Source organism: Poecilia latipinna, unplaced genomic scaffold (assembly GCF_001443285.1).
Source record: "Poecilia latipinna isolate Pla-1442-1.1 unplaced genomic scaffold, P_latipinna-1.0 Scaffold3899, whole genome shotgun sequence".
Taxonomy (NCBI): domain Eukaryota; kingdom Metazoa; phylum Chordata; class Actinopteri; order Cyprinodontiformes; family Poeciliidae; genus Poecilia; species Poecilia latipinna.
Window position 1 is genome coordinate 1 of NW_015116515.1, and position 27,499 is coordinate 27,499.

At 40.4% G+C, this 27,499-nt stretch overlaps 1 protein-coding gene across 2 annotated transcripts; it reads left to right on the forward strand.

Annotated features, from left to right (window-relative positions):
- The first annotated feature begins 694 nt into the window (after positions 1-694).
- Positions 695-15,965, forward strand: LOC106941854 (supervillin-like). Of its 2 annotated transcripts, none has more exons than XM_015024984.1 (22): positions 695-807; positions 4,079-4,226; positions 4,539-4,613; positions 4,748-4,834; positions 5,573-5,756; positions 5,955-6,127; positions 7,328-7,483; positions 7,959-8,095; positions 8,891-9,038; positions 9,120-9,265; positions 9,999-10,174; positions 10,385-10,520; positions 11,382-11,682; positions 11,777-11,931; positions 12,035-12,137; positions 12,566-12,773; positions 12,855-12,988; positions 13,068-13,223; positions 14,158-14,301; positions 14,552-14,664; positions 14,763-14,918; positions 15,008-15,965. In XM_015024984.1, exons 2-22 carry the CDS (start codon positions 4,106-4,108, stop codon positions 15,092-15,094), a joined length of 3,096 nt encoding a protein of 1,031 aa, XP_014880470.1. In that variant the 5' UTR covers positions 695-807; positions 4,079-4,105; the 3' UTR covers positions 15,095-15,965. The 2 variants fall into 2 exon arrangements, with proteins under 2 accessions (XP_014880470.1, XP_014880471.1); XM_015024985.1 differs by lacking the exon at positions 695-807 and adding an exon at positions 1,611-1,698.
- The last annotated feature ends 11,534 nt before the right edge of the window (positions 15,966-27,499 follow it).

Sequence of the window (27,499 nt, forward strand, 5' to 3'; positions counted from 1 at the left end):
TGGAGAATAAAACATGTAGGGTTGAGGCTGTGATTAGGTCCAGATGTTTCCTGTTAGACCTGCTGAGCCTTTTTCTGCACCCTGGTGTTGTAAAGCGATGCCTGGTTGTAAATTTGATTCAAAACGAGGCAAGTTGAGTCATGAGGAATAATTGTTAGTCATATGTTGTGATGACTGATGACATCTTTTTGTTTTGTTTTGGGGTTTTTTCACAAAAGGTCAGCAAACAACATGGAAAAAGCTGCTTTGTGGCTGTAAATGAAGGTCTGCCCTTGTGAAGACTTTTCAAACATATTATAGTAAATCTATAAATAATTTGGAAATGCAGGATTTTCCTGCATTTCCAAATTTACATGTATAAATTACATGTATACTTTGTTTTGTATACATGTAATGAGTCAACAAATCAACAAAAACAGGATTGTCTGTATAAGGCCTGCAGCATAATATTTTTTCTTTTTCTATAGCTTTTAGATCTGAAAACTGGTTTTATATCCTTCCACTTTGAATAGAAATTATTCATTTGTGCACATTATGATTTGTTGTCTTTGCATCTCCAAACGCATATGAACATTCCCACCCCACTCACTTCCTGTAGACTTCCGTGTAAAATCTTGAAACCGTAATCTGCATCTTCCCCATTCTCCGCTTGTAATTTTCCTTTCTCCTTCCCTCCTTTCTTTGTTTTTTACTCTTTTATTGCTCTCCTAGTTCCTCCTGCCCTCTGTGGCTCCTGTCTACATCTACAGACTCTGCTCCTTTCTTTGACTTTGACACCTGCCTGTCTACCTTTCCTCATTTCTCCAGGTGAGTGTGTGCACATGAAATGGCGCATGTTCCTGTTTAGCATGGGCTTGCTTACTATTAGGGATGCACTGATTACAGTTTTCTGGCCAGTTCCAATTATTTATTTGTTTATTTATTCATTTATTTGTCTGAAAAGTTGCTAAATATAGCAACAAAGATGCTAAGTTGGCAACAGTGGGGTGACTGATTATTAATCATGCCCTTCTCGTCTGTCAGTCAGGCCTCTCTCATGTCAAAAGTAAAGAATATTTGTGTTTCTATTGACCATACAACTGCGCAATTTGAGATTTTGAAAAATCTCAAATTTTATTTTATTTTATTTTTTATTTTTTGGAGATTTTTGAGATGGGGGGATGAATCAGAATTGGTTTATTTTGAAAAGCAGCAATGAAAACACCTTTTTTGCATCAGACAAGCCACATGATCAACAAGCAGATGTTGCCACTGGTGCAACCCACAAAGAAGAAGACAAGAAGTAGTTTGAGGATAATGGTGCAGCATTTTCATTGACAATGTTCTGCACACATTTGTAATGGAAAGGCAGCTATGGCTGATTTTCAGACTTTAGCAGAGAGCGAGAGATGATTGGTGGAAAAGATCGATTCGTCACGAATCGGCCTGTTGCCGACCTCCCTCCCAAAATGAAAGAAATCGGCACCAATTTATCGGCGCACCCCTTCTTACTATGTTGCTTTTTTCATGCAGCATGTGTCCCAGACAAGCCGTCTCCATTTTTGTTCCTCACAGAGAAGTCGGAGCTAATTTAAATGTATCTTGCTGCTTCACAGGTGGTTTATACCTGTGTTTACGCTGAAGGCCACAGCTGGGTTAGAGGGGAAAAGCTGCAGGTTTTTGGGGGCCTCATCATCTCTGGAGTCCCGTCAGGCCAAGGTATTTCCCCTCTGTGATTGACTCCAGACAGGTTTGTAGCTGTAGTTTATGACGGGACAGAAGAATGTAATAGAGCTCATGTTTAGGTAGTTGTGTATGTATATACGGTAGCATCGCTGAATGCTACCGATTTAAAGTGTCTCTAATGTGGTGCTTTAAGCATTTCAAGTTTTATAAAATATGATGTGTTTATTTGAAGAAGCTGCTGGGTGTTTGCATACCATTAATGTCTTAATCAGTCTGTCAAATCCTCGGCGTTCAGCTGGTCGCTCGTGATATGCATGGTTTTATTGAGGGGACAAAGAGGACTTCTATATGCGGACATGTTTGCACTTATGCTGAACCTGACTGTATATCAACCGGATGAAAAATTAACTCAATGCTGCATTGTGTTAAATATGGTTGGATCTGAACGTTTAGACGTTTAATCAAGATTTCACCTCATTCTCAAACTCGTAAGCATGGTTTCATTTTTATTACTCCTGTCACCAACGTACATATGTTACAGGGACCGGTTTTTCTCAGAATGGCAGAGGAAAATGTAAGAAAAAACCTCCAGGCTGCTCGTTAAGACACAGATGTTCAGTTTCCATCTTTTCAATAAAATGCAGCACAAGCCTGAAAGAGGGCTTTACTCACCCGTGTCAACGCTTCTTTTTACATGCAAAGTAAACAATGAGCTCATTTTGATGCTCAGCTCCAGTGTTTTTGTAGGGCTCTGGCTCAGTAGGTCGACTCGTTTCATCCACCCTTGGGTGAGATGCTAAAGCCCCGGCTGATGGGCAGTCAGACATGGCAGCTCTGTTTTCCATTTGTGTTTGCGAGTGTGTGGGTGTGTGTGAAGCAGAGATGGGATTGGAAACAGTTTGCAGTATATCAGGATGATCAAATGGGATTCTTTGAACTTTTCTTATGTCACCAGGGAAACATGCTTCTTTTTCTTCTGTGGTTAATTCTGTTTCTATGGTCCACGACAGGGAGTATTCAATTTAAAAAGTTGTTGAAAGACACAAGAAACAACAGCTTCCTGTAAATGTCAGCTTTAATATCTGTCTAGTCTGTTATTAGATAAAACTACTAAATAAAGTTGTGACTTTTGGGGGGGGAATCCTTTGTCTGAAAATCATCAACTCTGCATCTGCTACATTGCTGAATAGAATCCAATATACTTTTTATTTTCCTTCCAATCTTTCTGTGGAGCGACAGCAATCAGCCTCAGTGTGATGATTAAAAGATTTAAGGAACGCCAACACGTCTATTTTCCCATGCCAGAGTGCTTTTCATCACTGCTTCATCCCAACATGTTTTCCCCTTTAAAGCTGCAGACATCTGCAAATGCTTAAAATGACTGCAGAGCGTGAAGATGACGACAGTCAGGAGATCCCACAGATCATCATTCAGCCACAAAGAAAAACGTCCTCTGGGACTGCAACTCGCTGCTTAGCTGCAGGAGTCCTGAACATTTGTTTATCTTTTACTTTAATTTCAAGTAGTTAAAGTTGACTTGGAGTCGCTCTGAAGTGAGAGAACGTGACACGTTTCATGTCAACACACAACAGCGGGAATACTTGTTGATGAATGCTCGGCAAGCCCTTTTTTCAAAAGCAGACATTTTTCTTTTTGGGATTGCTTTCTGATGGCTCTGCTTCTGCTGTAACTTGTTGCTGAAATGAAGTCGCCAGTCACAGTGAATTACACACTCTGAGTTGCTCATTTTTACAGAAAAACGAGTGTGTGATAGAAATAGTTCTTATGTAATCTTAACATGCCGTAAATATATGTGTGGAGGGGGTTTATATTTACTTTAATGGCGCTGCTAAGTTGCAGTGTCCTAATAAAGTTACTTTTGAATCATTGACTTTGAATGCTAGCATGACAGGAGAGTATATCACAGAGACATAATGAACTCTACATGATAAGTGCTGGAAAACCAGAGGCTCAACTTGTTCTTGCAGATATTATTCATATATTTAAATCTTTTGTCTCTGTAAAATTGCAAAACTATTCACACCAATTTAGCTTATTCACATTTTGTCATCTTACTTGAATTATTTGAAATGCACAGTTAGCAAGAAAGTAAAACATTTGAAAACTGTTTTTTTCTGTATTCATCCTCTTGTTGTCTGATGAACCTAAATAAAATCCAGCACAACCATTTTTGTTTATTCCATACACATAATTAAAAAAAAGACATGGACGTTTGTGGTTGTATCCTGTCAGAATCTGAATGCTTCTTTTTAAATTAAGTTTGTGTCATGCAAACACTTTTCTTGCATCCTTATCTATTAATGTGTGAGATATATTGCATGGGAATCTACCAGCGCTGGAGAAAATCAATGTCCTCACAGAGTTCTAACTGGGTCGTATCTGAATCCAACAGAAGTCCAATGTTGATCTGGAGCCCAAGATGTCGCTGGCAGAGAGGATGAAGATCCTCAAAGACAAAGAGGAGCAGTGGAAGAGCAAAGGCAAAGGAGCAGCCAATGACTCGGTTCAGTTCACGGTGGCTGGACGAATGGCCAAGAAAGGTAGGGTGTTTTTACTTTTATTTATTTGCTGTGCGGCTGTATCCTTAAGCCTGACAGGCATATTGATGAGCAGTGTCAGGCACTGCAATTTGCTTTGCAAACGTCTCTCTGAAGGAAAAATGCAAATAAAACCGTGCAGAAAACTTTCAGGAAAACAGACAAAAGCTCAGTAGAAACTCTAATCCAAACAAAGATACGAAGAAAGGCAACATGTTACCTGAGCTACCGCAACCACCAACTGGCACAAGCTGCTAATATTGTAGCTCTTTGAAAAACCAGGAAAGGAATAACTTCCGTGTCGTGCGGCTTCAGGTCTCGTGTCCAAGGACGAGCCGCCTATCATCACTCTGAAGAAGTCCAACGCCACGCCTGTGAAACCACATGAAGGTATTGTCTGGGATTCAACTGTAATGCTTTTGTTTCTTAAACCTGGTCTTAGTGGTTTAAGGAGACTGTTTAGGCGCCTCAACCTGCCTGCTGACTTCACATGGACTGACTAAATCTCTCTGTCCACCGGGCAGAAATCTCCACTAGGACTGACGTCAAAGTGGAGGGAGATAAACGTCTCGACAAGTTGGAGTCCTTCCTTGACAAACTCCACAATAAAGGTACAATCTGTGCTGCTATTTACTTTAAATGTTTATTTTGACTCTGTCAACAAAGCATGAGTTCACTAACACTCTTAGGTATCAAAGCTGCTAACTAAAAAAATGAGTTTTGCTAAAGCACTACACCAAAACGGTATGTAGCGGAAGCTAATGCTAAAATTATGACTTCAATTCAAATTATGTCTGCACTTGAAAGACTACGACCTTTAAGGTCCAGTTTAATTTTTAAACTATAATTGACATGTTCTATAATTCCTTTGGACATTGTTTTTATGTTCAAACATTGTTCTCTGCTGTCTGACTTTTATTTCGTTCCTGTACGTCTCTTGTTTTAAATAAAGCTACTTAGAAAAAAACGGAGGACAGAAGAAACTTCTGTGTAAACAGCACTTCAAAATAAGAGCATGGATATTGCTGTTTAATTACTTGAAGAATTCCTCAGCCAAGTAAATTAGCAAATTTTTCCAGAAAATAATTTCACTAAATATTTTTAGTTGGCTAGCACTAAATTAAAAATTAGCCCCACTATTAGCTAACAGAACAGCAGCTTTCTGCATGCACTGATATGAATGACTAGATATTTTTAATATATTGTACAGCCCTAATTTATTTTATTTAAGAAGGCCGCATATTGCTCTTATTTTAAACTATGCTAAGTCATGAGCATTCACCAGCTAAAACAAAATCAGTCTCATTCTTCCTGCTTCCTGGCATTCTTCATGGGCTCTGTGGGATTAGGTGTGGGCAAAGCCAAGTCGTCCACCATCGAGGTGACGGCAGAGATGGAGAAAGAGGTGATGACTCTGGACGACGATGAGACGTTTGGCAACTTCTACAAACCTGTCTCCCCGTCCACTCTCCTGGAGTCCAGCGTGATTTTGACTGAGGAAGACCTGAGTGACATCCAGGCTGATACACCAAAGTTAGTTTAAAACAATCCCATGTGTCTTTCTCTTTTGCCCTGGTGATATTTATCACCTCTGATGCGTTAGGAAATATTTGCTTCCACTCTTCCACTTTTGCACTAACACAGTTTTGCTGTCCATAAGTGTTAAGAAAGCAAGATTGTATTTTCTATTTAATATAAATAAAATACTTCTTTGTTGCAATTCGCCTCCAGGCTGACCTCAGCGGTAGCAGAGCACAAGCGAGCGGTGCGACCAGCCAGAAGGAATCAGGGCTCCAGGAATCCCCTGCGGGCTCTCGCTGCCCGTAACGACATCCGGCAGGTTTACACCGAGCAGAGGCTTAACGTGGCGTCAGTGGAGACCAAGAGGATTCAAGTTGAGAGGAGTAAGTCTGCTCACATTTCCCTAAAGTAAATAAGATATTTACCTAGAGCAATCCGGCAAATAAGCTGGATGACAAAGCAGTGAAGACGCTCTTCTGGATTTTTCCACGTTTAGCTTCTCTTAATTTTCACATCCGTGAAACTTCCTGTGACACTACAACCAGAAAGCTCAGCTTATGAATGGGATTTTGTCTGGTAGACCAACACAATATGATGTAATTGTGAAGTGGAATAAAAGAGATTACGTTTTTTTTTTTTTTTAGAAATAAAAATCTGAAATGTGTGGCCTGCATTTGTTTTCAGCCTATTTTACTCCAATACACAATCCCACAGTGTAAATGCAGCTGTTCTGTGAAGACTTGGAGGTTGATTGGAGGATATTGGATACCAAGGCGCAGGCTGGTCTGTGAGGTAGCTATGGAGGATTTTAAAATAGTCATTTCACATAACATCCCATGCTTTGAGGATCTCTGAGTCCTGCTCATCTCAAAGGGAAAGAGGATGGCCCAACTACAGACAGCAACACATTGCCGTTCACCTAAACTGGGACCCAGGAGCAGCTACGTTGCTAATGTTAGCTCTGGAGGAGCTGCATATATACACAGTGAGGAGCTGCTGGGAGAACAATGACTCAAATGCACACCACAGTTTTAGTTTATTTGACTAAAAAACAAAATGTTTTCCTTCATATTTATGCTCAGGTTTGTGTTGGTCTAAAGTTTGTAATTATAGTGTGACAAAATGTTTAAAAAAAGGAAAAAAAGCCCCAAGGATCTGACTGTACTTGTTCGCATGGAAACTGAAAACGTGTATTGTGAAAATGTTGAGGCTGGAGACAAGTTGGGGGTATTTAAAGATGATGTGGTCAGCTGCTGGACACTTTCATGCTACGCCATAGGTTGTTTGCATGTCTGCACTCTGTCGCTCTGCAGACTACTCTTGCTTCAGCTTTTCACTTGAGGATGTGGGCAGGATTACAACACGAGCGTTGTCTAATGTTGCTCACATGAACCAAGTAATACGAAAGCGTGACTCATCTCTAGCACTTTCTACTGAAGTATTGTTGATGCTTTTTAGTCATACTATGAAATAATATCTTTGCCTAAAGCGCAGAAATGACTTAATGCCTGAAAAGAGGCACTACTGTTGGTACAATATAATAATCACGTCTTTGTTTTATCCCGTTTTCTTTCCCCACAAAGTGGCGAAACATTCCAACTTGGCGGACGTGGCGTTGGCCGGGCTCGCCAGCAAGGAGAACTTTCGCAAGGTCAACCTGCGCAGCGTGAAGTCCACAGAGGTCGTGACCAACAACAGCGCCGTGCCTTTTCACAAGCTCATGCTTATTCGCATCAAAGGTCAGAAAACACAAGGGAATTCTCCGTCTCTCTGCATGATGCGAAACATTAACGGTGTCCACAACTTCATAAGAAAAATGACTGGTTTATTTTGAAGAATCAAAAAGAAGTTACTTTTGTAATATGCTGGTTAAAGTTTGTTTTATTAGCTGAAACATTTGTATTTTGAGAATTTGTTTGTCTTCTGTCCTTCCCTCAGTCCTTTATTGCGTCTGCCCTTTTTTCTGAACTTATCTCCTTCTATGAACCCTTACGTCTTCCTTTCCCTGCCTTGTGTCCTTACTTGTACTTCGTTCCTTCCTCCCAGTGTCTAGTATCTCCCAAAACCACATTTAAACCTCTTCCTCCCACCGTAGAAATACCTACCACAAATTCATTTTGAAAATGGCCGCAGACGACTGACAAATCTGTCGTTCTAAATGAAAACCGTTTCGGGACCCCTGGTTACGGAAGTGAAAGCTGCTGCCGCCCGCAGGTCGGAGGCACATCCAGGTGCGCCTGGTCGAACCGACGGCGCGCTCGCTGAACAGCGGGGACTGCTTCCTCCTCATAACCCCGAAGCACTGCTTTATGTGGAGCGGAGAATTCGCCAACGTCATTGAGAAAGCCAAGGTACGGAAGCTCACACTGAATCAAACGCTTCAGAGTTCCCCAGAAGGGGGTTTTCACAACTTCTGTTGACATGTTTAGACAGGTAGCAGTTCACCTGGTGAATCATCTCTATTAAACAAAACAAGGTCCTGCTGTGGGAAAACCTGCTGGAACATTAAGCAAACAATAATGCTTACAAATCTCGTATTTGTTCTGATTTTCAAGCTCCTGGATGTGACTGCTTTAGGCTTTTCAATACAATAGCAGCTATGTTCTCAGTCGCTTTATCATTTCTACAGATGTAGAAGAACAATGCGCAAAATGTGGGAACAGTTTGACCAAAGCCTTGTTGTTTGTATTTGCAGTCTGATTCTGTTTTATTGCATGCAGACTGTCTGCTGAGGAGAATGCAGCAGAGCCAGTCCAGGTGCAAAAGTCGAATGGAGCCACTAAAGGCTGTCATCAGGTTTAACATTGCACAACATAGCATGACATACGCTGTGCAGACTTTATAATAGTAGTTTGTAACTCATTCTACTGATAATGCTGCTGAACCCAGATTTCTGACTTTGAACGAAAGGCATTCTGGAGACTCTGAAGCTGCTGATAAGTTCCAGCATTTTATTTATTTTTATGGGACGCTGTAAGTCGGCGCGCAATCATTGCACAATCTGACATGCCTCAGACTGGTAGCAGACTGTCTGGCGCTAATCTAGGACAGGATTACGTCCTGCGTGGAGCACTTTGAAGATACCTGCAGTAAATCCTCCATTTATGCACATATATGACGTGTTGCATGTGCTTCTTTTCGGCCAGGCATCAGAGATGGCGTCTTTTGTTCAAGCCAAGCGGGACCTTGGCTGCAAGGCTCCCCAGGTGTCCGTGCTGGAGGAAGGCATCAACACTGAAAGCAGATGGGCCAAAGAGTTCTGGAGCCTGATAGGTGGAAAGACTAAATACAGAGGTATGAAAGTTTTAGATGAGCAGAATAAGTAGACAGGTGGTCCCATTACTGACATACTGCATCTGTGCGCATGTGTAACAGGGGCAGGGGACCCAGAGGAGGACGAGCTCTATGAGAGTGGGGTGGTGGACTCTAACGGGGTTTACAGACTCCAGGGAGACAAACTGGTGCCTCATGAAGATGCCTGGGCCTCCATCCCCAGTGTGTCTCTGCTCGATTCTAAAGAGGTAACGTCACTAACAAACATATCACTGTTAGAGATGCACCAATCAGTCAACCAGAGATCAGAATCAGGAGATTTTCCCTTGATAGATCTGCAGGTTAGATGCTGAATTATCATTTTTGGAGGTAATTATTAAATTAATTTTATTATCATTCATGACGTAGATCCAAAATCTTAGGTTTACACAGTTAAAACCAAATGTTTACGTAAACTTTCTAAAAATATCCATTGTCGGTCATTTAGGATCATCAGTTGAATGAATTACTTCTACCACCTTTATAACTAAATTAGTGCAATACTTCGATTCCCAACTTCAGAATCTCTCCTCCTTGCTCCCTCCCTCCACTTCCTGTTCATTTCCGATTTAAAATAGACACAAAATTTCTGTTTACCATTCTGTTTCTGACACGCTGCAAATAGAAATAATTTTGGCAATCCTAACTAAACTAAAATGAGAAACTGCGTTATTTTTTTTTTCACTACAGGGACATCATTTGACATTTAGTCCCCTCTTCATTTCCTGCTGGGTGTATCAAAGAGCCTTTTCTTCTTGGCCTTCATCACCTGAATTATTCAGAATGAGACAAAATCCTGAATCAGAATCTGACATGAGAAGCCAGATTGTTGCATCTCCATCTCCTGATCGTCTTTATCGCCCATTTTAAATGTTTTCTGCCGTTTCTGTAGCTAAATTAGCTTTTCCAATCTTCTTTTCTCCTGCTAAACCCACACACCAGGTTTTAGTCTTTGACTTTGGCAGTGAAGTGTACGTATGGCACGGAAAAGATGTGCCCTTGGGTGACAGAAAAGTAGCTGTCAAACTGGGCAAACAGCTCTACAGCGGCAGCTACGACTACAGCAGCTGCAGAGTCAACCCTCTGGATTCCTCCTGCAATAATACGGACGTACCTCAGTGAGTATGACGAGTTAATGACACCAAAGGACAAGATTAGATGATGACTTCTGCTGCTCGTCTTTGAGTTGTGCATAAATATGGAGAAACGACTGCTGCATTGTTTCATGTCTATTTGGTGCCCCCTAGTGGTTAATCTGCTCCAGCACAGCTGCACACACACTTGGCGGCATGTGTGTTGTAGTAAGTGTGTTTGTGTGTGACCTACAGGAAGGGGGAGGGGCGTCCCAGCTGGACTCTGTTCGGCCGGCTGTCAGAGCACAACGAGACGTCGCTGTTCAGGGAGAAGTTCCTGGACTGGGCCGAGCGGAAGAAAGAGGAAGCGGCTCAGGCAGAGGAAGTCAAGGTGGGTGAGACCGGAACGAGAGTCACCAACCGTACCGGTCATAAAGCTGATTGGAGTCAGTCAGTGTTACCGGTTCATGGTTCGTTTCCCATCGTAGCCTGATCAGCTGTAGATATCAGGACACGTTTTGGTAAATTAATTGTAATAAATTACAGTTCTAATTTTCAAATGCTGTTTTAGACGGAAAGCATAAATAATTTTGCTAACAATGCATAATCAAGCTCTAGTTCTTTTTTGCTAATTTGTTAGCATAAAAGTATCAGTATTAAATTTAATATAAACACAGGGCGATTTTATTGTTGTGTCATCATATTTGTAAAAGTTAATAAATGAAAATGTCAAAAATGAAGGACATTAAATTTAGCCAATTAAATGTCCTTAATTAAAATTAAAAATCGCCCCACACCCTTAAAAGTAGAAAAAGCAGAAAATGTGGAATATCGTATTTAAAAAATAAATATTATCATGAACACATTACCACATATTTCTAATTGCTATTTTTTTTTTCAAATAGCAATTAGAAATATCTTTTAATGTTGTATTTTTTTCCCCCTCCTTAAGATGGAAACTAATTATTTTTTATCAAGTGTGTTTACTACATTCATCATAGAAATAAATTCTGTGTATTTGGAAACATTTACTTTATATTTTTCAATGTTGAAATGATCTGCCAGAGAAACTGTAACTTTTTCATCACTTTTAAGAGATTATTCCCTTAAAGAAGCTCCTTCATATTGTTGAGGAGTTATTTTGAAGTTAATTTTGAATTATTTTAAGTCTACTAAGATATTTGCTGCATTTTTTTTTTTTTCGAATATGCAGAAACAAAACAAGAACCAAGTATTTTGTTGTTGTACTCAGAGCCCGGATCATTCCACCCTGCGCTCCCCGCTTGACTTGGAGCTGCAGCCGTGCGACGCCAAAGCGCTGCTGGACAACGAGGCCGACCCGGTGCGGACCGTCCTGGAGGGCGTGGACGTGCAGCGAGGCTACGGCCTGGTGAAGACCGAGGACGGCAGGCAGGCGGAGCTGGCCACCGTGGCGGTGGAGGCGTGGCACATCAAGGAGCACGGCGAGGAGGAGCTTCCCGAGGAGAGCGTGGGCCAGCTCCACGAGGGCGACGCCTACATCATCCGCTGGAAATACTCCATCACCACGCTCGGTGAGTCGCGTGAAAACGAGTCGAGCCGTCAGAGGGGAGAGAGAGCGGGGCGTCTGATTCACCGGGTCACGCTGGCTTTTCTGACTCGTCTCAGTCGGGAAGCGGCAGAAACCCGGAGAACTGAGCACAGCGGCTCCCGGCAGAGAGAGGACGGCGTGTTTTTTCTGGCAAGGCCGGCACTCCAGCGCCAGCGAGAAAGGAACGTCGGCCCTGATGACCGTGGAGCTGGGCAGCCACCGGGGGTCACAGGTCAGCTCATCACTAACTGTCAATAAAAACATCCAAACACATGATGCCTCCTCCTCTGAAATGTTCAGACTTCCATATGCTTGTTTCTGATTGGCCCGCGCAGGTGTTGGTGACTCAGGGTAAGGAGCCGCCATGTTTCCTGCAGCTCTTCCAGGGAGGACTGGTCATCCATAAGGGCAGCAGAGACGATGCTGCCAGCAGCTCAGGTACAAACGGGTCACTTCCTGCAGCTGACAGGGCTCCTGCTCAGGAAAGCATCGTTTGATTTCAGGATTTTTCCTGTGTAAACCCAAGATTTAGATTTTCTTGCTCCTGTCCTTGCTTCCTTTGCGTCCTTCTTTTCTCCCTTTATTCATTTCTCATGTTGCTCTTTCCTCTAATCTATAACTTCTTTCCTACTTTCTCTCCTTTATTAATTTATTTCCTTTCATTCTTTACTTCCATCCTCTGGTTTTCTGCAAGTTTCTTAAATAAAACCCACAATTGCAGCTCATTGTGAACTTTTGTGCTTTTTATTTTAAATAACTAACAGCTCTTCCTGTTTCGTTGAACTTTTCCATAAAAACACCCAGGAAGCTCTCGGCTGAGCTCCCATATCCTGACTGCAGTAACACCCTCTGCTTGCTGCATCCAGGTGGCTGGAGGCTGTTCTGCGTGCGCGGCGAGGCCCAGGCCGAGGCCTCCCTGGTGGAGGTGGCGTGTGAGCGTGCCAGCCTGCGTTCCCGTGCCAGCCTGGTGCTGCTTAACGCTCAGAAAGCTCTCCTCTACCTGTGGCACGGATGCAAAGCCCATGCAGACGCCAAGCAGGTGGCCAAAAGAGCAGCAGACAAACTGAAGCAGAGGTAGGATTTGGGATGAAACTGAAAGGTCTTCACAGCCTCACTGTCTCCTGAAGGGAACTCATAGGTCTGCCTCTTCCTCAGGTGTCCCTCAGAGCTGGGACTGAACAGCAGCAGTAAGCTGAGGGTGGAGGAGGTGGAGGAAGGCTCTGAGCCGGCAGAGGTTTTGAAGGCTTTAGGCCCGCAGGACAAGAAGGCTTACGACTGTATGCTGGAAGGTAAGAGGGGTGGGGGAGGTCGGTGCGCTGGTGGCGAGTTAGCAATGAGCTAAATGGAAGACGTGTGTTTGTTATCAAGATCCTGGAAAGTACAACTACACCCCCCGCCTGTTCCGGCTGAGCGCCAGCTCTGGGATGTTCGGATGGGAGGAGCAGCTGTACTCAGCCAGGGTGACGGAGGGCGTCATGGCGATGCCCTTCCTGCAGGAGAGCCTCTACTCCGCACAGCAGCCAGGTAACGCTCCAACAGCTGCACATAGGTATGGCAGGCAGTTTTAGCATAAAATCAGCTTCACCACACGTAACAGTCCAGATATCGGAAATTGGTTCATGAATAGATGTATTGGTAAATTCAGATATTTTTAATTATATTCTGACTTGTATAATCAATGTCATGATTTATATGGAAGCTTTAATGCAAGATATCTGGAATTAATTATATCCTGAAACGTATATTTCAGATATCAACAAACTATGACTAGACATAAAGTAAATTTAACAAATGTAATTGTTTTGACTAGTCATATTTCTAATTAAAGATATCTTAAATGTATTTTTATATGGGAGATATAGAGACCTGTAAAGATGAATTGGATTAATCAGTTATGAAAAATCTGCAAAATGTGCAAATTATTTTTATTTGATTAATCGTATCAAATTAAATAATGACTAGGCCAAATTTAATTAGAAATATCTGTAGCTATAAGTTTGACTAGTCAAAATTAATTTGAAGATATCTCCAAACTATTCAGAGATTTCTTTAGACAGATTTTCTATTTGAGATATTTTGAATTAACTGGTCAGAGAGATGAAATCCATCTTATGTTGAAAAGGACTTCCAGAGATATTTCAACATTTTTAAACATATAAGCAAGTTTTTATTTTCTGTACTTTAGTGGGTTGTTTGTTCCTCCTGGTCCTTAGTGTTTGCGTTAACTCTCAGGAACCACAAACAGGATTGGCCACATGCCTCCATATTGGAGGAGCAATTATTAGAAAGACAAAAAGGAACATTCCTTGTAACATTAAACCTGGGAGCTCTGTAACTTTACCTCCTAAAGTTATTCCTAGCCTGACTTTCATGTACTTTGTTTACAGCAGCTGTTTTTAACCGTTATCCGTTTCTGCTGGATTCCTTCTTACGGTTTTTGTTCTCATTTCTTCGTCAGCCTTGTTTCTCCTGGACAACCGCATGGAGGTGTATCTGTGGCAGGGCTGGCAGCCGGACGACACCCAGAGCACCGGATCTGCAAAGATGCGCTGGGACAGCGAGAGGAAGTGCGCCATGGAAACCGTGCTGCAGTACTGCAAAGGTTAAAGCTGACACACACGTGCATTTTGGCCCTTTGGCTCAAGTGACTTTTTAACTATAAATGTGCCAAAATGCAGAAGTCATCCATTTTTCTTTCCTGGAATAAATTCCCTTTCCAAACAAAAAGGCTGATTTCATTTGGTTTTGTTTAAGTTTTTATTTTTGTCAGCAGTTTTGGCTCAATATAATAAAACTTAAACTTTTAAACCCAAAATAAACATTTCGGTTGCTATTTTCTTGCCGACTTGCAGAAAAGAACCCCCGGCGCCCCCCTCAGGCCTACCTGGTCCTCGCAGGCTTGGAGCCTCTCACCTTCACAAACATCTTCCCATACTGGGAGAAAAACACCAGCATCACTTCTAAGGTCACTAACAAATACATCCTCGTCATCCTCCTCCTGTGTTTGTGAATGTTTTATATTAAGTGTGTGTGTGTGTGTGTGTGTGTTTTAACAACATGCAGACTGGAAGCTCCAAGAGCAAAGTGATCCTGGTGAAAGAAGCTCTGTCCAAACTGAGCAAGCAGCAGTACTCCATCGAGGAGCTGACCAGGAAGCCTCTGCCGGAGGGAGTGGACCCGCTACGGCTGGAGGACTACCTGTCAGACCAGGACTTCAAGGTACCACACCCCCCACTGTGCTCAGTGTGTGTGTGTGTGTAAGAGAACCACGTTCTGATTTCTGTGTGTCCCGTTTGTTTTCCCGCAAGACGCTTTTCGAGATGAGTCGCGTCGAGTTCAACGCCCTGCCAAACTGGAAGCAGCAGAACCTGAAGAAGAGCAAGGGTTTATTTTAAAACTGTACACACACTCTCTGTTGTTTTTTACTCTTCTTTGCAGCTTTTATTACATTTTTATTCCTTGTTTTTTGTTTTAAAAAAAATTGTCATATGTAAAAACTAAAAAATTTAAATGTACTATTATGTGGTTTTAATAACTGGGCCATTTTCTTTTGTCCCATTTTACATTTTAACCAACGATTATGTGCAATTAATCTTTTCCCTTCACACTATTATAAATATGTAAGATACTGTTAATGTTTGTTGAGGTTTACTCAGATGTGTTAATTATTGTTTATGGTTTAAAACCTTTTTTTTTTCCATTTGAACTGAAGGAGCAGGCTCTGTCAACAGGGGACAAGACTGCTCAAAACAAACCAGATTGGTTCAAACCAATCTTTTTGCTTAGATAACTAACTTTTTAACAATCTATTTTTTACTGTTGGACCAACTAAAACACTTGTATTGTTTGGTACTGAATATTAACTCTTTATTTGGGCTCTTTTTGACCTCCTTCTGGTTGTTTGGGACCAAAACTAAGCCGTCTGTCTTCATATACCATTTGTTCATTTTTTTTTTTTTTTTGAGCGCTTGTCTAAGTTTGGGTAAAATCTGAACTTTAGAAGCGTTGCATGTGTTACATTGTGACTATGAGAGAATGTGAGTAAGAAACTGCTGCATAAACTTGCCTGTATTAGAAAACTCAGTATCTGTTTTTTTGTGTTGAAACGCCACATAAAAAACTGCCGGTGAGGTTTTAGTTTTGTTTTTTGTAATGCTCTTTTCATTTGTTTCAATCTGTTTGTGATAAATTTGATCTGTATTATTGGTCAGGTTTGGGAATGAGATGATCAGTATTTCTTTTAAAATAAAAAATATATATGTATAACTTGGAAGTGACTGTTTTTATTCGAACATCTACTTATCACAAATATTCACTCAATTTATAAACTAAAAAGATAGTTCACTGTTAACATTGATCAAAATAAGAGAATCAGATTAAATTCAGAAAGAAATGTCTTTTAATGTTGCTTTTTTTGTTACAATGATATCCTAAATGCAGAAAAAAGTTGATTTCATGAGTTAATGGAGTATATCCAAACACTGCTTTGAGGCAAGTCAGCAACTTGAAACACATGAACAAGAACAATTGGAAAGCTGGCTAAATGGAAGTTTTAGTTTTGGTAAAAAGCTGCGTATCTCCAGACATTTCCAAAGACGGAGTGAGGTTTCATCTTGCATGTTTCTGCAGCTGTTCAGATAAAGTTCCTCTAATACACTTAACTGAAACATTAAGGCTGCAGCCTGGAAAACAAAAAGCTGAAATATTCTGAAACTTAAACTTCATTAATTATCATTGTTATGACCTATAAACTCTAAAACACCTAATATATGATTATCGTTCATTGGTAAATTATAATTTCCATCCATTTTGTTTTTCTGTCAAATGTAAAGAAAAGAGTTAAGAATATAATTTGCAAACATTTATGCACTTATGCCATCTTTTTTTTTTCTTGTCCTGATTTTGCTGCTCTGTGATGATTGTAGAATTGTAATGTTAATGGAAGATGTGCAGAACCGTTTTCCCCCCGTAGGAAGTTAAAATAGATGTTTTCTTTGTTTTAGCCGCCAGAGGGTGCTATTTGCCCAGCCTTTTAGCTGTGAAACTTTTTACTTGAAATCCGTGAAGCCTTGCAGACCCATAAATCATTAACTAAAATTAAAACCTGTAAGACAAATTAGATACCTTTGTTTCATGAATGCAGTGACTGATTATGAATATTGCTTGCTTCATGCATTGCAGTAGCTGTTTTAAACAGCACCTGTTTATTTAGGAATGCATGTGTAAATCCAACTGCTGGGGTGTTTTTATGCAGCTCGTATGCACACAATGTGGAGGAGCCTTATTTAAAAATCAAAGAGCCGCCCCTGTCTCCGTGTCCTCATGTCTTATTGATGCCAACAGGCATGCAGAGGCAAAGTTATCCACACAACAGATGGCACGAGCCAGTCGGTGCTTCCTCAGAACAGCGACTGGGCGGCCTGTTTGTTTGTTTATCGTGTATCAACTCTGCCCTGCCAGCATTAATCATCTGCATCACTCTGCCTCCCGCCTCAGGTGCTGCAGCGTCCCCACGCCTTGGCCGACATGTGGAGACACAGCGAAACGCCCAACACAAGTCACATCAGCTGGACGGCTCTGTGCTGGTGTGAGATGAATGAGTTGGGACTTGCAGGATACTTAAGTGATTTCATCAGGACTTCAAATCCTGCCTGAAAATGAGCCAGAAGATTTCCTGGAGGTGCACTTTACCAAATCATTTTTTGTTGTTGTTTTTTCCCCCCTTATGGATAGATGCAGCTATTTCTAGTAAGTGAACATATTACTTTAAAAAAATGCAACATTTTCTGTTTGAGAGCACATTTCAGTGTTTGGAATAACTACTCATTTAAAAGCTAATGATGAAATATTACAAATAATCAAATCTCATTCAGTAAATTGAAACCCAGTAGAGAACCTTTGGGATGTGGTGGAACATAAAATTCACATTATGAACTAATATGCAGCGTTTGTAATATTCTGTCATGTAATTGTGGACCAAAATGATTGAGGAGCGGTCCTGAATCCTACAGGAGCAGTAGTCAGGTGTTCCTAATAAAGTGGCCAGACAGTGCATGTCAGCATAACTGTGTCTCCCTAAAAGTACATAAAAAAGAATATAACTTTTAACCCAACATTTAAAATCCAGCCTCCAAGTGAATGTGAGAGAATTGAAATCTGGGAGTCATATGGGATTATAAATTTTTAACTCACAGCAGTCGAGAAATATTTTCATATCACAGCCAGCAAAAAGTAGCATCAGCAACTGGGCGGTGATACTTTTAAATTTGCAACTTTTCCAGAAATCCCCTCTAGTAAACGGACCAAATGGACTAATTTTGTTTTCCATGCCTGAGCAGCTCTGTGCATGGTGTGAATTTAGACATCTGCCACATTGCGACTGCCAGGAATCAGGAGGGACCTGGGTCTCATCCCAGAAAGACACAGCAAATGCCCAAAATACGAACCGAAACACATGAAAACAAAGTTAGAGCCTTAAAACCATCCGGTCCTGAACGGCCAAAGCAGAGATAAAAACGGAACTGAATTAGAGTAGCAGGAAACTTCTGCAGAGAAATCACCACCAGGCTGGAGTTTTTTTTTTTTATTTCGATTCTGTGGTTTCCTCAGTAACTGCTGCTCCACAGTTATTATATTTTCATTCTTTTTTGTTTAGTTTCTTTCCATTATAAATACATGAAGAAGTGATAATTACTCCTCAGAATCTGAAAACAGCTACACAATAAAGAATCAATCTGTTTCCACATAATGCAATACATACACCTTACTCCATAGACGCAAAACAGGATATATAACACACAAAGCCCTTCTATCTCGTTTGAATGGATAAAGATTAAAAATAAAAAGGAATCCTGGTTTCATGTAAGAAACCCATGGCCTTGAAAAATGTATTGCGTGACCTGAACGCAGCCCCCAACACGAACTGAAGGAATCCTGCAGTAACCTCTGGCTGCTTGCACACCGTGGTGTGTTTGCACTGAAGACAGTGGGAAAGGGATAATGCTGCTCATTAATGTTTCTCCCTGGCACACCTCCCAGTAGCGGTCTGACCTTTCATCTCTGCTGGCGACATGAATTTTCAGCAAGTTCTCACAGACTTTTGAACAATTACAGCAGAAAAAAAAACCCTCACTATGGCATCCAACACATTTTATCTGAACATTCAGTAACATTAGAAGGAAATACCACCAAAAACAAGAGGAAATGAGGACTATACCTCCATTGGAATGAAATAACCAGTTTAAAGGACAGGAAAGAGTTAAACACAGAGTTAATTCAACAGAGCTCCAGTCAGTCAGTGCTACTAGTTTCACAATGACCGGAAGGGAGATCCAATACGTGCGACAAGTGTCTCTATTGATTGTATTATAAAGGTCTCTGGAAGGTCCAGTCACTGGCTCATCAGCATTCCTGGCTGAAGACAAATGTATAAGTCAGGGGATGGATACTCAAAAATCTGGAAGGCATTGACCGTCCTCTGCAGTTTGGGTAAAGCCATCAGCTTGAACAGTTTTGCGAGGGAGAATGAAAGAATATTTTGCAGAAATCAGATGTTTTTGTTGTGAAAGCCCAATTTTGTTGGTTATGATTGATTCATAAAAACTGAGCAAAACACCTCAGATGGGTGAATACCTTTTAAATGTGTCGCAAAGCTTCTGTGGAAAGAAAGGACCAAGGAGAGCACAGCAGCAATAGCAACAATAAAACAATAAAAACAAACTGTGCACCACTTTCACTGCACCATTATCACAAATTCCTTCAAGCTCCTCTACAAAATGGCAGATTCTCCACACAGCAGGACATAAGCGGGATAAATAGGAAGTTGAGTCATATCTTATGAATCAAACTATTATCTTAAATTGCACATGAGATAAAAAGACATTGGGCACAATCATGAGGAAGTTGATTGTGTGTTGAGAGCATTAGATCTCCCTTTATTGTGCGATGAAAGTAGCCGAGTGTTATCAGAGCCACAGAAAAGCCAGGCTACAGGTACTGAGTAATAACAGTCAGTGTAATAATAAGGTTGGGCTGCAGGATAATAGATTTTGGAGTCAGTAAATTGTGTTTCCTGTTGCAGAGAAGCAAACAAACAAACAAAAACTCTTTATGAAAGCCACTGCAACACTTTGATTCTTCAAAAGTATAATCTGGTCTGAAGTTCTGTGCACTTCAAAGCACAGGGTTTTTTTTAACATATCTTTATTAAAATAATATTAAGCATTAATTGATGTTAAATTAAAAAAAAACAATAAGGTAAACATGAATTACCTTTACAGTGAAACACTTCCATGTGTTTTTTTTTTTTTCCTGGTGGATTTGATATTTTCTGGAGGTATTTGATTCATCTCCACATTTGGAGCTGCAGAATAAATCAGCTGGCTGAATACTGGTGTGGTCTACTTCACTGTGGATATTTCACTCAGTGTCGTTAAACCCAGTGGCTGCAGGTCGGCCTTCAAACAGTAATATATACAGTAATATATACCCCACAGTGGAACCCAAACAGCAGAAGCACAGACTAATACAAACAACACCCAACCTGAGAGGGAGGTCGTAAGTGCAACGCTTCAGAAGGTTAATAGATTTGTTTTTCTTGAAAAAAACGAAACTCGTTAGGAATTGCGACATATTTCCTCAGTTTCAAAAGGCGTCTTTTTTTATTTGAAAAATGTGACATATTCCTGGTCGTAAAATAATTGAAAACCTGTTTGGTGTAAAAACGACGCAGAGGGGAAAAATCTGCACATTCTGGTTAGATCATCATCAAACTGCCTTATTTTCAAGTAGTAAAGAGCTCTTTGCTGCTGTTCCAGGTTTATTTCATTACCTTACTATGAGGACAAACCTCTTTCTGAAGGAGTGACTGCTGCAAGTCTGTGACATGATGCAATCTCCTGGGCTTCCTTAGAAAACTTTCTTTGCAAATTTGAATAATAAACTGAACTTGTCTGCACTGCCTCTGATTAAATTGGAAGGTATCCGAATTTGTCTGTCTGATTTGATTACATTATTTTTGCAAAGTGCCAAGCAATGATATTTGTTTTGAATCGGTGCTTTGTAATTAAACTGAATTTAATTAAGATGAACAGAAGAGGTAAACTGAGGAGATAATTAGTTAGAACCTGATAGCTCAAAATGGCTGACTTGTCAGGGGAGTTGGACCAACAGATGAAGCTTGATGGATACACAACACATATTGTTTTAATAGTTTCAACAGGCATCTTCACAAGATCTTTAACTTTTGTTTTGGGGTTGATAAATACAGTTTATATCAAAATTGCAAGACACAGAATCCATCTCCTTCCTGAACAGGAAGAGGGATTGTATTACCTTTATATCTTGTCTGATTTCTTTAGATTTTTCCAATATGTCAAAAAATATCTACAAGTGGCCATCCAAGACATTCAAATGTTACAAATGAACCAGAAAACCTAACAAAGCCATGGCAAGACAATTTATGCTTTCCCAAACGGACTCACCAATCATGGTATTTAGAAAAATACAAATCATTGTTATAATCTTTACTGAGATAAAACAGGAAAGTTTAATCAGATTTGATGTTACAGAGTGCAAAAATGGTTTTCTGTCTTTTTACAGTGTGAAAATATCAGCTTTCAACTGTATTTTCTAACTAATACAGTAAATACATTATCTGACCACTAGGGGGCACTCATGGTGCTACTCCGATGACGAGACAAAGACAACGTACAGAAACAGGCTGTAGGTTTTACACTCTTCATCCCAGTATACATGCAATTCATAAAACATGCAATTCATAAAACACAGGTAAAGTAACAGGAATATTTCATGTGTGATAGAACTTCATGTTTTATAAAATGCCATTCATTTGGGATTTTGGTTGAAAAATGAAAAATACATGTATGTATATATTCAGTAATCATAAGAGTCCTGCTTACTTTGTTTTAACGTAGTTTGAACTAATGAGAGGAACTGACAGTTTTTGACTCTGATGTTAATTTTTATTTCATGAAGTAAAGCAGATTAGCAACTGTGAACCAAAACTGAAATCTAGCCACATGTGCAGAACAACCTGGTTCTTTAGATGCCCCGGACATCAGTGCAAACTGTAAGGTACGCTGTGCGAGGTTTCAGTAGCAACTCATACGCATCTTTTCTGGTTCTTATCTAAAACCGAACTCTTCACAGGACAGGTCTTTTACCAACCAGTCTGCCACATTTAACTCACAGCTGCAGATTTGTCAACTTTTGTCAACGTGAAAGATTTCAGTCGCGTTGCATCAGTTGCATCAAGCTCGATTTCTTTATTGACAAAGGAGCAGAGAATATTCCCCGAATGTCTTTGATGTTTTGCTTTTCTGCGGACAGAAATGGGTGAGGATATGATTTATTAGCGGCTTTTGTTAGCCGTCAGCAGTGACAGACAGATGACTCACCGCTTTCTGGAGCGAGCAGATTTGAAGCCTGCGTGCTCTTTTCCCAAACTGTTTGGAAGGCTGACCTCCCAGATGGGTTTGATGGTACAAACCATCTGGAACATCATGTTACTCATTATGAGCCCCCTATTACAATGCCTAGTTATTCTAAAGGGAGTGTGCCCACTACTTGTCAAGATTAATTGACAGCTCAGTTAATTCACCAAAAGCTAATGAGGGATAAGTGGGTGGTTTCTCCTTGTTGAGTCGGCTTGTAAGTATTAGGCCTATAAATACTTTAAAACACTAATTACATTTTATGTGGCGCTGCAGTACCTTCAGAAATATTCATACCGTTTAAACTTTATCTTATTTTATTACAACCATGTGTTTTATTGTGCAGCATTGAGTGGACAGGACAGGGAAGGTGGATGGAGTCAAACTTGATTTTTTTTGTACAGTATTGACAACTTTAAAAAAAAAAAGCACTACTTTGTGTTGGTCTATCTTTAAAATTCATCAAAGTTTATGACAGTAACTTAAACTGAACTGTTAGTAGTTTCACAAGTCACTGGCACAGAAGGACCAGTTTATCTTTGATATAGATAAGTGCATTTAGAGCAGTGGTGCCCAAAGTGGGTCCTGGAGGGCCGGCATCCTGCATGTTTTAGTTCTCTCCCTGGTTTAACGCACCTGGATCAAATGATGGCTCATTGGACATGCTGAGAAAGTTGTTACTACCACCAGGGAGAGAACTGAAACATGCAGGATGCCGGCCCTCCAGGACCCACTTTGGGCACCACTGATTTAGAGATACAGGAGGGATAAGATCCAAGGTCCATATAACCGCAGATGCTGTTTGGAGAATCTTTACAGCTATTTTGAAGGTCACAACTCCGTGTCTGACATATTTTTTGATAAAGGATAAATTGGAGAAGACAGACAGATGTGTAGTAGGGGAGGTGACCCCCGTGAGCCAACCGAAGTGACCATTTGTATTGTCTGATTTGTTCTGTCAGCAGGTTTTTCCAGGCAGCAGATGGTGCCATTTTACATTCTACATAATGAGCTCACGTGTTTAACCTACACACAGTTTCATCTGACTAAATAAGAAACTGTATCTTTCCGATCTTCCCGACACGTTCATGACACCATCTGTACCAACCAGATAAAAACCCGTGAAGAAACGGTGAAACATACACACACATCTCCCAGTGACAGTATTGACCGAAACATCAGTCGTGCTTCCTGCAGACGAAACAGGAACTGCGGATGACAGATTGATTGAAAGATCCCCCTCCTGCTCTTATCCATCATGTTGGCCTGTTTATCATCGTCCTGCTGCTCACATCGTGAGCTGGAAGGAGGGAGGAAACCCTGACCAGCGCGGCGCCCCAGAGAGGCCTTGAGCTGCACACAACTGGGGCTCTAATGCAGCTACCCTCGGGGCGATTTGCTCAGCGAGGGTTTAAGCACAGTGTTATTTACCTGACCTTGTTTTTCTGAGCATAAAGGTGTCAGATCTGCTCCCGGTAATAAAGATGACTGAATCTTCTAGGCGCTGTTGGGGTTTGAGCCGCTTCTATAATCTAATGGCAAAAGTTCTGCCAAGGATTTTTCTTAGCCTCTGAGCAAGGCCGGAGGCTGGGCAGAATTTAATCTTTTGACATGATGGGATTTCTCTAAGTTTTCCTCAGATACGTCTAAACTGATGATCCAAGACGTTTGGGCTTAATTTTTTGCGGATGTGTTTTCTTATCACAAGCTAAGTGTTAGATGGAGAAACCTTACCTCAGGCTGTTTTGTATCTGCTGCAAAACTGGTTCACTTATATAATAATCACAATATATTATGAAATTATAGCAGCAAAGGCATAAACATTTCACCTAAGGCCAAACAGATTTGGTCTATAGTCATGATTACTCTACTTTTTAGCTTCAAACTTACAAAATTACTCAGAATTAGTTATAACCAAACCATCACAGACAGAAGCACAATGACAACACAAACAGCCTGAAACCTTATTTTTTATTCATTTATAACTCTTTCAGTAAAAAACATCCCATAAGCAATCATGGATAATGATTCACAACACATAATCATCTCTATCCAGATCTGTATGCTTAAATATAAGACCATTGCTGATACTGAATCCCAGACCAATACTTAAAATAAATGCCATGAATATGATTATAGAACAATAAAGCACATTTCATTAATATCACATTGTCTACTTTAGTGTTGCAGTTTTGTGGGACTTATCTCATTCAGGTATCCATTTTTCTTGATGGATGCTTCACACTTCTACTAAAGTTTCCATAGTGACAATTTACATAAGCATCAAAAACATTTTTGTGTCCCTTTAAAAATCTATGGTCAACAAAAATGGCATCACAGCAACATTGTTTGACATTTAACCATGTACTCAACAACTACTGACTGCACTGACCACAATAATTATCTACCTACATTGTTTTCCACATGGCAAAAAAGAAAAGCGTATTGTAACCAGTGCATTTCCAACTTCCTGTATGGGTTAGCTGTACTGCACTGCTTACATTAGCAAGTACAGAAACAGGAAGAAGTGGAGATTTAGTTTTCACTTTCTGTCCAATTCTGTTTCAATATTATAGTTAAAAACATGTTATCATTTAAGACAATCAAGAAAGACAATGATTTCTGTTCTGTTTGATTGTAAAATCCCTCATTCGTGACATCTGTGTTTCTGTCTGTGAGGCAGAAGAGAAACAAACAATTCAAATAGTTCTGTCTTGGAGAGATGTAACTTAGGTAGATATATATTAAAATATGTTTGCATTTGATGTGTCATGTATAAAGTTATTAAATAGACGACAATCAGAAGCTCAGTTCCTGCTGTGTAGGTTCCCTTTGCATCATCTGAGACCAGATATAAGCTTTGTTCATCGGTGAAAGGAGGCTGACGCCCTGTGAAAATGTGTTCAAAGGCCAAAAAATGTGTTTTGTAACTGACCTATAATTTCCTTATGCTGATGAGACTCGGTTTCGCTGCTCTGCTTGTTCCTATTAAAGGATTTCTCCTGCTTGCTGTCTAATCCTTGCTAAGCCTGCTGGCTTCTTTGACACAACTAAATGGAGTTGCCCACTGTTTCCAAAGGAGTGTCCTTGTGTAGCAAAGGAAACCAAATTACCTCTGCAAGGCTGCAGGTTCTCCTCAGCCACCATTTTCTTTCTGCTCTCTTATTTTCAATCTGTCCACACACACAGTGATACATCCCCTCCTACATAATATAGGAGCTGATTTATGTCAAAATGACATTGTCAGGATTGTGTCACTAAGACTTTGCTGGCATAATGAAACAATCTGAAGAAAATAAAGAGAAAACAAGAGAAATTTTCAAGAAATCATTTTCAAAGCTGATTTTCTTGTGTTTTGATGCTGTTTTATTCCCAGTATCATATTTTTGTTCACCTTAGCTTCATACTTCAGTTTACATTTATTGTTCTCTTTTAAACAGCAATTACATCAGCATAAGATATTCTCCCTGTTGAAAAATAATTAAGACCACCTACAGCAGCTTGTGTTTTTTCTAACATATCTCAGCATATTCATTTTTATTATGAATTTTTACAACACTAAGCTGGCTGAACATCTTGTGTGATGTTCTTTGGACAAATTAACCAAAACGTACATTATCTGGACATCAGGATAGAGGACATGTTTTGCATAAACCAAAGTGTTGCAGCAGGGAAAACCGTCATGGCTTCGGGACGCTTTGCTGCAGCAGTCGGCTATTAGACTCATAAAATTCCAAATGAATGTATTTTTATTTATTTATTTTTTACAAATAAATTATATAAACAACTGGTTACACAACCAAATAATATTTTTTTCTGCACTGTGCAGACACAACTTCTCCTTTTAACGAGAAGTTTAACAGTGTAACCAGTAATTATCCTGCTCCCTTTTTAGGAAACTGCAGCGGACGGGCTTACACTGCAAGCACAGGTCATCCTCATTTGAAACATGTTAAAACTGAGTGCAGTGCAGGGTGTGTGTGTTTGTGTGTGCATATGTAGAGTGTGTGTGTTTTGAGGCCTTCCTCATCTGTTTTGTACTTCAAAGCTTTGATGTTTTTTCCCAGATTAGAGATTCCCCGATGAGCCTCTGTTGTGGTTCTATTTTTTCATCGCCGTACAGCAATCTTAAAAATGTTATAATTCCACAGCATACTGTACGTATGTGTCTCCTGCGGTTATACAAAAACTCACTCTCCTACGCAGATGCTGTGAAATGGCTTTTACAGTTGTTTACCTTTGCCTGCGATGCTCTCTGCACGCACGCACAGACAAACACACACACACACACACACCCATATGCCGCTCTGCCATTACTAAAAATCATCTGAAAAATATTCAAAACCATAAATCAATCAGAGCACTCTCAGCTGGTTTTCAGTGTCACTGCAGGTGCTTTGCAGAGCAGCGGCACGTCGCTCACTTTCCACTGCGGTTTCTCTCTTCTCTCCCCTTTTCGCTTTTCTCCAGTTATTTTAACTCTCTCTTCCAGTTCAACCAACCTTCATCCTTCCTTCATCCTGCCCTCCAACCCGGGTCATCAACAATCAGCTGCAGTGGAAAGGCCATTTAACTCAGTCGCACTTACCTGTAACTGAGAGTCATAGGTGCTGTTTGGGAGCACTGGAGGGGTAAATGAAATGGGTTTATGTGGAACTGCCTGGGTGCTTTAACCCCTTACTAACAGACTCTGATTGCAAAGGAGAAATCTGACCTTCTTTGCTTCTGCAAAGAAGGTCAGCTTGTGATGCACTCGTCAGTATTTTGTTGCGATTTTACGTGATGGGTCAATTCAAAGTAGTGTAAAGCTTTTTATGTCTTAAGTTTTTGTTTCACCTTTTCTCCTTTGTAAAATAACTGAAGTTCAGATTGAATGGAGAGTGAACATTCATTACTAAGTATCACTGCAGACTCTCAATTGAAGCTATGTCAGAACTTTGACTGGGCCATCTTGACAGTAGGGGTGTGCAAGAGTGGGAATTTTGGTTTTGATAAGTATCAACGAAACCATTTCCAATACCGATTCGTTTTTCTTGGATGGTCTTTTTTTTTTTATAATTTGGTAATTTGACTTCAGTTAGTTGATTATGACTCTAATAAAAAAATGGGCAAAGATTTTAGGTTTAAGTTCATGTCTGCATTTTGGTCCTATCAACAAAATACAAATCCTTGCACATGTTTTCTTTTTTCACCTGGAAAGCTGAAGACTTGGTGAAAGGTTTTTAATGAGGAAAGCACAAACTTCACTGTGGTGACATCAAACAGTAATCTGTTTCCCTCAGCCCCGGACTTTCTGTTATTTCCTCCAATAAACTACAATTTTCTTCCACCAATAGTGGATTTTTT